Genomic DNA, 9,161 nt, shown 5'->3' with positions numbered 1-9,161 from the left:
TTTACGCCGTTGTATATTTCTTATCAACAATATTCAGAGGCAAATTTAGATTTTTACACTATGGTTATTTCCTAACTATATTTACAGGTTGCTTTTCAGATTCAGATTAATAATATGTAATATTTCCAACAATAAATAATTATGTATGTCAACAAGCTACCTAGCAGTAGATAAAGTATTTAAAACCAGGCCCTTTTTTACCAATTTGAATTTGTGTACACAACAATGCATTACTTATGATAATGCAATAATATAAAAGGCTATACATTATTCTGAAATGGGACGTTATGCACGGACTTTTTTGCACACTTTATCACCATACTCGTACTTATTCTGAGTTCATCTAAGAATATCTCAGTACTTTTTCCACGACTATGAATCTGAGATAGATGGACGCCAGATTTCTTTTTAGAGCACCTGAACGCAGCAGCTCACATGTCCTCTGACAGGGTTTACTTTGCGGCAGGTGACGTGACAGAGGCTAACCCGTTGCTCTTAGCTCTCATAGCAAGTTTGTTGACTTTCGCAATTCCTTGCTCTTCCACCAGCACACAGAGCAGTGACACGAAAAATGGACAATAGCGGGAAAGAAAAAGAAGCCACGGCTTTGATGGCCGAGGCTGAGAAGAAGATGAAATCCTCGCAGTCGTTTTTCGGAGCGATCTTTGGGTGAGTTTTTCAGCTAGCTTCTGCTAACCTGTCAAAGCTAAAGGCCAGCTAAGCGGAAGAAGGCTGTAGAAGGCTGGACTTAAACAAATCAACACCACTGCAACACTTGGGCTGGTTATATCTCAAAATAAGCTGTTGTGGTCAATGTGATTCAAGTGGTGTTAACGCTGCAGTCAAGCTTAATATGTAGCCTTATCTTCGTTCAGATCACTGTTAAACAAAGAAGAAGTGAGGCTAACATGTAGCTGTGTACAGCAGTGGATGACACTTAGTTACACAATGACACGTTTGTACTACATCAGGCGCTTTGATCAAAGTCATCCGGTTAGCATTTTAGTAATTCACATTTTACACTCATTATTATTGTAATATTGCTGCTATAGCGTCATCTACAGGGAACATCTTGCAATGCCACTCAGTCTGTAGGTGCAGATCACATGTTCACCACGTTTGTTTACAATAACAGATTGGGACGGAGTTGTGAGTGCATCTCAAACAAATGAAACCCTTACCCACTATCATATTAGAGGATGGATGTAACAATCCAAATCAGCTTAAAATATTAAAGTGAGGCTCTGTTTACTCAGAAACTTACATGCATTCAGGTAGAAAAAAGAACGAGCCCCCCAGAGGGGAAATGCAGGTCTTGCAGACAGAAATGAGTGCAGGTACATAAAAAGTAAGTATTGTAAAACAGAATAATATATAATGTGATTTGATAATGATACTTATTGCTGTCTGTATTTGCTGTTTCAATATAGCAACATATTAGAAATATAACATAGTAAGAAAGTATTATAACATTTTAATATAAAATAGTATGGTACAGTGCAGATATAGCTTAAAATAATAATACAAATAATATCAAAAACAATGTTTAGTAAAGTGTGTGTGTTGTGATCAAATGGATATTTCTGTACATGCATAGTTCGATTTCAATGGATATCAAGGTATTGATCATGCATTTTTTTCTTATTCCAATATGTTTATAACAATTTTTTAATGATAAAGAATTGCTCCGAATTAATAATTTCAACAGCGTCTTTTTGAAAACAAATAACATGATTAAGTTTAATTTGAATACTTTCAGTAGGACTTTTCTGAACGTCTTATGACCGTTTTTAACTGAATTAACAGTGAGTGGTTATCTCACACTTACTTTCATAATGAAGTCACAACTGTTTGTTTATAACGCTTTTACAACAATCTTGAACACGGCTTAGCCAATCATAATCAAGGAACGAAACTATACGTTTAATAAGTATCTTTGTTATCAATATCTAGTAATAAACTATTACAGCACTTGATATTGTCAATGTCACCCAGTCATACTCAGTGTGAGTGTTGCCTAACTGAACATGTGTTGACCCACAGGGGGGGATCCTCCAAGCTGGAAGAGGCCTGTGACATGTTCGTGAGGGCAGCCAACATGTACAAAATGGCCAAGAATTGGTGTGGTAAGAATAATTATTTCAGATTGAATGAGAATGTATTGATTGCTTCTCTCCGTGTTTAGGTCTGTCACGTCTTTCAATCCTACCAACATGTAATATTTTCTTTTCAGCTGCAGGAAATGCGTTCTCCCAAGCCGCTAACCTCCACCTCCAGATGCAGAGCAAACACGACGCAGCGACTAACTTCATAGATGCTGGAAACGCCTTCAAAAAAGCAGATCCTCAAGGTAATCATTATTCATCCTCACCACCCTCAGGAGTATATGAGTGCTCAGCTCACATAAAGGCTGCTGTACCAGTTCCAGTTTACCATGTCCATGAAGTCAGCTGATGTCATTAAGGTCTTCAAGGCGAAGAGCTTCAACAGCAAAATTCACGCCGCTTCCCACTGTGAGAAAATGGGATTGTGGAAGGATGAAAGCAATTGACTGTAGCCTTGAACCTTGCATATCGTACAGCTGGTGGCTAATAATTTTGTTAATTTAATAAAAAGTAGTTTTTTATTGATGTAAATTCACTAAATATTTGTGTTTTTAAATATTATTATTTTTCTCAACAGAGGCAATAAACTGCCTAAACAGAGCTATTGAGATTTACACTGACATGGTGAGTGTGCAAACTCTTCTTTGTTTATTAATTAAACATTCCTAATATTTACTTAACATGACCCTTCGTTCTCTTCTTTGTTGTGTTTTTTTATCCGGGGCTTTAGGGCCGCTTCACCATCGCAGCCAAGCATCACATCACCATAGCTGAAATATATGAGACTGAGATGGTGGACATAGACAAGGTCAGATATCAGTCTTCACTAGGGCTGCAACAAACGACTAATTTGATAATCTATTAATCTATCGATTAATAAAACGATTAATCGACTATTCGGACTATTACTGTATGCCTTACACAATTTCTCAAACGCTCTTATTTAGCCATCAACTTTTAGATTTAGCTTGAGGTTGTTTTAGACATGTGGAAACTAACAATGAAGACAATAAAGATGAATACTTGATTCAAAAATACATATATTATTAAATTAACTAAACACATTTTGAACAAAATTAACATTGCTTTTTATTTAAAATAAATAATATTTCACATCAAAAGAAACAACAATGTTTTAACACATCGTATTAAATAATCTGATGACAGAACTTTAAACAGAATAGCTGAAACTTTAACAAAATAAAGAGTAACTCAGTTACCTCTAATCATTAACCCATGTTTGTATAATGTAGTTAACTCCGTGTGTTGCTGCTAGCATACAGAACACCTGAAGTGGAGACGTTACTCGTGGACGGGGCTACAGAGCTGCTAGAAAGACAGTCGAACCCGGTGCATTCCTCCATCTGAATGTGGTGCACTTTTGCTAAATGTTTAGACAAATTGCTCGTGTTACCGCCCTTACATGCTAAATTCTTATTGCACTTTTGGCAACGAGGATTGTCCACATCGAGACGGGTAAAGTTGAACCACACCTCGGAGAGCGTTCTCTCCGCCATCTCCGCAGAGTGTTGCATATTAGAAACGAGTTGGCGACACTAAGACTGCAATATAATGTTTTTGTAGCAACAATACATGACATATCTTTTTTAAATGTCTCCGGTACCGATAAAAAGACCAATAACGTTGGAGCTTAACGGCGCGTAAAACACACGTGATGACGTCACCAACGAATCGACGACTGAATTAGTTGGCAACTAATTTGGTAATCGATTTTAATCGATTAACTCGATTAGTTGTTGCACCCCTGGTCTTCACCTTTATTACCTTTATTGTATTCATTCCTGGGTAGATTCTTACTTCTTATTTTCATAACAACTAATAGCTGTTCTTTTATAGTCTCTCTCTCTTATGTCCATTTTCTATTCCAGGCCATTGCTCATTACGAACAGGCGGCAGATTATTACAAGGGGGAAGAATCCACCAGGTTAGTGTCAGATCAGCACTATTTCAGATGTTTTCTCTTGGCTCATTTTAGGGTGTAACGGTTAAAGTTATTTCCCCCGAATGAAAGCATTACATTTGAATTTTGCATCTATGTAAATGGGTGTATGTATATGTGTACATATGTATGTGTATATATAGAATTTTGTTTATTTGTGTGCTTATTTAATTACGGATTGAATAGGCGCATTCACACCGCAGTACTTTTCCCACAAAGGTTCATCAGAACTCTTTAGTTCTCATGAACTAAGTATAGATCGCGTTCACACCGGAATAAGTCCCTGGGGGAGGATTAGGCAAATGAAGCCGCTGACGTCACTTCGTCTTTTTCTGCTTTGGGTTTACTGGCAGGCTGCAAACCACTTCACGGCGTATACTGCCGCCCAAAGTCCCCGGCCGGAAGTCCCCGGAGTTGGGGACTGGCTTCAATAGAAGCTGCAGGGACTCCCAGCAGCTTCTACTGAAGCCTTCCGAGTAAATCGCCAGAACGCCGACACCTCCTCATCTCCACCGCTCCCATGTTTTCTTTTGTGTTGCCATAAGTTAGTCTCTCTGCGTTTCTGCGCTGGACGAATGCTAATAATGCTAATGCGAGGATAATAAAATGGCGGCTTCAAAAAACTTTTTGGGAGTTTTACGGGGCGTGGTTTGCAATCCGCCCAGCCAATCAGAAATAGCAACCTTTTTCTCCCACGAAAGTCCCTGCTCTCTAGCAGGGACGGAAAAGGGGGTGAAAAGGTTCTGATTAACTAATTTTAGGGTGTGTTCACACCTAATAGTCCGCTCTCTGGTGCGCACCAGACCACAGTTTGTTACATTGTTTCATTTTTCAGAAGGTTCTGTTTGCGTTCACACTGGCAAAAACTCAAAGGGACTATAAACTTTAAACACAAGTCATGTGCTCGGAAATGCTGTTCAACCATTGGTCAGACATTAAGGGGGTACAAACGCAAATCCCGGCAATTTCTAGTGGAGCCTCCGCCATGGAGCATCGGTCCGTTCGATTTAACTGTATACAGTTTGGCTGAAACTAACTGACAAGACAAGAGCGACAAGAAAACAGCGGAGAAGTAACGGGTAAAAACCCTCCTTTTTACGCAGCGGTCCAGACATAGGTCAGACGGCGACACATATTCAGTTGCCAGTTACTTTGGCATCAGGGCAGGGATATCTAGATACTTCCCAAGGTTTGACATAATGAATTGTGCTACTTTTAAAGCAAGCAACGATTTTCAAATCTGTAATCAAAAAGCTCCTCAAAAACGCTATCGAAGCAGTTCCTGCCGTTGCTACGTTAGTTCAAACAGTAACAACGGACTATTTTTCTTAGCGGATGCATGTACATTTAAATACATAGGCTACAACTATTTTTTAAATCAATAAAATAATTTTCTAAATCCACAAAAGCATTTCAATTAATATTGTGAGTCATGTCTTTACTTTGTTGAGAATGTGGCCATGTAATAAGCGGGATAATGTGCAGCAGCGCGGTCATTATGGGGAAAAGAACACCTTCATGCCGATCTAGATCCCTCCGCTTCACGTCGGGCTCCTGATCAGCCTGTCGGTGTTCTTTTCCTGTTTATCCATGAGAGACGTTCTGCAGAGGAGGGGCGTTTCACCGACGACAAGTGTTCTTACTTTTATGTAGCTGACGGAGAATGTTTACTTTACACGACACTGTTCAACACTTAATTCTGCTTTACTCTTTAACTAAACAACCGCGGATGTCTTGAAAGACTCTTTCGCTAAAGATTTTGAAGATATCCGCGTTCTTGTGACACGTAAATACTGCGCTTCCTATGTTTTGGTGCGGACTGCGTTCACACCAGCAATGAACCGCTCCAGAGTTCGCAAGCAAGCGCTCCGAGACCACCTATTTTAGCGGACCAGAGTCCGTTTGTTTAGTTCACTTAAGAGGTCTCGGACTGCGTTCACACCGACCCAAATGAACCGCACCAAGCGGCTAAACGCACCAGGGTTCGATTCAACCGGACTATACAAGGCAGGTGTGAACGCACCCTTAGTCACGGCTTTTTTTGGTGTGAACGCGACATTTCAGAACTATCGCGGAACTAAAGTGGGAAAAGTACTGCGGTGTGAACGCGGCTTATCTTTTTTCTTTATCCTGCAACTGGATGAATAACGGGAGGGCTATTTTCTGTATAAGCTATTCTTTCTGCCCTCCCGCTTCTACACATTTTGTTTGTTTGTCAGATTCATAAATTGTCAGTAAAATTCAGTAAAATGGTGGTCTTTGAGTTGTGATGTCCGCAAATACACTAGGCCTAAATACATACATTTCCCTTTTTCAGCTCAGCAAACAAGTGCCTTCTGAAAGTAGCAACGTACGCAGCTCAGCTGGAGCAGTATCCGAAAGCCATCGAGATCTATGAACAGGTGAGAAAACACTCAGCACCAGAACCATTATCTTAACATGATTTTACTCGCTTTTATTGACAACAACAAACATGAGTTGTGCTGTTGTGATTTCAGGTCGGAACCCACGCGATGGACAGTACGCTCCTGAAATACAGTGCCAAGGATCACTTCTTCAAGGCAGCGCTCTGTCACTTCTGTGTAGACATGCTGAATGCAAAAGTAAGCAGAAGCACTAGAACCTGTTTACATCAATACCTGGTGTAACACAAGCTTAATAGTGATGCTCTTTGTCACCCAGCTCGCCGTGCAGAAGTATGAAGAGATGTTCCCGGCTTTCTCAGACGCTAGAGAATGCAAACTGTTGAAGGTAGGCTTTGATGTTATTAAGTCTTTAAAACTCACAAACAAAAACATCTAGATATACAGAGGCAAGGGGGATTAAGAGCTGAGATAAACCTTACAACTATACGAAGAAGATGATTTACTAAGTTCTATGGTATTAGATATCCAAAACAAAAGTTGGATTGTAATGGTCCTCATTCTAAATCTGCCTCAAAAACGTTTTACGCCCCTAGCATGGTAAAACAAAAGCACCAGCCTGCCCTGCAAACGTTTCTGGGGAAATAAAGGCTATTTGGCGCATGAGTCATACATCTATTGTGTAATGCAGACAGTGAATTGTAGCCTGTTTCTTCGCATCTCAGTTTCTTTTACCCCCAGTGTGTATTTCTGTATTCAAGCAGCCTTCCTGATGTTCATTATTGTTTTTATCCAACCAGAAACTTCTAGATGCCTATGAAGAACAGAACCTGGAAGCCTATACTGATTCGGTGAGTGCAAGTGAATTTAATTCCTTTGGGTTCCTGCTCATTTAAAAAGGAAATAACAAGGTAGACGCACTGATTAAGTAAATCAGTAAAACAACATTTAACTGACATACAAATAGTGTTAGGTGTTATAACGATCATAAAGGACTATATACGCAAAACTTTGCAAGAATACTGTGGCCTGAAGGACATATGAAAGCATCTATACAATATTCAGAAATACGCACGTGGAAGAGAAATAAAGATAAAGTCACTAAATCAAACACAATTTAAATTTAAGAGCAACTCTAAAATCTTTGAGAATCTCGTTTTTTCTGCCAAGCTACTGCTCCACATCAGTCCAGTAGGTGGCGGTAATGCAATTCCTTCCTAAACGTTACACTTTTAATCAGTCTAAAATTCATTAAGCTGTAACATTTTCATGGCATGTTTTACACCCCCTATGCTACTGTAAATGCGGGCATCGACTCACTCCGACTTCAAGCTGCAGCACATCGACAACTTTTTCCTGTGATTAAGAGATGATACTTAGTGTTGTTTGTATAGCAACTCAATAGAAGTATAATATAGTATATGTGATATTGTTAGACAGTATAACAATAACAACAAATATATGATAGAGTGCATGCATGGGATGCAAAAGGTATAATTAAATAAGTATATTTCCTGCTCATGTTCTCAGGTGAAGGAATTCGACACCATTTCCCGGCTGGACCAGTGGCTCACCACCATGCTTCTGCGCATCAAGAAGACCATACAGGACGATGAGAGCGACCTCCGCTGACTCCCCTCCCCACTCGGGACGTCGAGCCTTCAGCAGCCGACTTGCATCCTCCTTTTTGCCTTGAGCCTCTCACTTCCATTCTAGCAGCAATCTTAATTGTTTTACCTCCAGACCCTTATATCCCCTCGCAGATTCTGTGCTCTTTCCGACAGATCTGCAGTATTTGTTCTTGCCTTTTACCGCTCAAGTCAATGCTTTAAAAATGATGCTCTTCATAGCTATGAAGACTATTTTCCCGGTGTGCGCTATGCACACTTTATGTTGCTTGTATACCGTTGTTGTTTTGGTATTGGCCTAATATTAGTTTAAATAATCATAATGGGCTTCAATGCTAAGAACTCATACCAGCACACTTATATAATAAAGGTTTTCTTTTTGTTTCTTTTGTTATGAAATGGATGAGAGGATACCAATTTATTAACTTTGATCTACAAATGATATTTTCCAGAAAATGCTTTGGAATAAACTTAGTTGACCAAAAAGCCAAGAAGTACACACATTGGTTTTTGGTATTTTTGAGTGCTCGAGTATAGGTCATATCAGGGCACCTCTAATTAAACAGCACTAAATCTCAGCTGCAGAGCTCCTCTCCGAGCAGAGAGGCCAAGTGTTTCTGAGGTTGAGCCACAGCAAATACCCACTTTGCCTTATATCGCAAAGTACTCAGGACGACAACAAAAATCATGCTTTGGAAGCTTTATCCATTAATTTGCTGATTGTTTTTTTCATTTCCATGTAAAGTGCTTTTATCTGAAAAACAAAGCTCATCACATTTGCATGGTTTGGTTAGGATGAGAAAAAAATAACAGGCCTTTTCCATTGTATAGGAGTTATTTGTCTTTTTTTTCTATTTTCTGTGATTGTCTGATTTGTGTTTATTATTATTTTTTCTGTCATAACTAACCTGGCTAGGGAAAAAAGCCTGCACGAGATGCAATACATTAAAGAAACAGGAGCTTTACTGATCTGAACACTGTGCTCATGTACCCTCCTGGTGATATTGTCAAGAGACAATTGGTCTTAAATCATTTGTACATCGTGTTTCCTGTCAAACGTTGAATAAACCTGTCTCAGACGCACTGGGCGTGGCCTCCTAATGCA

The 9,161-nt window shown here is 39.5% G+C and overlaps 1 protein-coding gene across 1 annotated transcript; it reads left to right on the top strand.

Moving 5' to 3' along the window:
- Window positions 1–436: 436 nt before the first annotated feature.
- On the top strand, window positions 437–9,139 carry napab (N-ethylmaleimide-sensitive factor attachment protein, alpha b). The gene is made up of 11 exons (XM_034097485.2): window positions 437–669; window positions 2,044–2,126; window positions 2,234–2,350; window positions 2,683–2,729; window positions 2,836–2,913; window positions 3,995–4,050; window positions 6,383–6,467; window positions 6,564–6,668; window positions 6,748–6,816; window positions 7,229–7,279; window positions 7,959–9,139. Exons 1-11 carry the CDS (start codon window positions 572–574, stop codon window positions 8,058–8,060), a joined length of 891 nt encoding a protein of 296 aa, XP_033953376.1. The 5' UTR covers window positions 437–571; the 3' UTR covers window positions 8,061–9,139.
- Window positions 9,140–9,161: the final 22 nt, after the last annotated feature.

The sequence above is a fragment of the Pseudochaenichthys georgianus genome, chromosome 13 (genome assembly GCF_902827115.2).
Source record: "Pseudochaenichthys georgianus chromosome 13, fPseGeo1.2, whole genome shotgun sequence".
Taxonomy (NCBI): domain Eukaryota; kingdom Metazoa; phylum Chordata; class Actinopteri; order Perciformes; family Channichthyidae; genus Pseudochaenichthys; species Pseudochaenichthys georgianus.
Note: the sequence above shows the minus strand (reverse complement) of the source record. Positions and strands in the feature narration are given on the sequence as shown.

Excerpts from the sequence above, each read along its gene's own strand:
- napab (XM_034097485.2), top strand. The coding sequence starts at position 572 with ATGGACAATAGCGGGAAAGAAAAAGAAGCCACGGCTTTGATGGCCGAG. Across the intron at positions 670-2,043 it reads TTTTTCGGAGCGATCTTTGG|GGGGGGATCCTCCAAGCTGG; the intron begins GTGAGTTTTTCA and ends GTTGACCCACAG. Across the intron at positions 7,280-7,958 it reads TGGAAGCCTATACTGATTCG|GTGAAGGAATTCGACACCAT; the intron begins GTGAGTGCAAGT and ends TCATGTTCTCAG.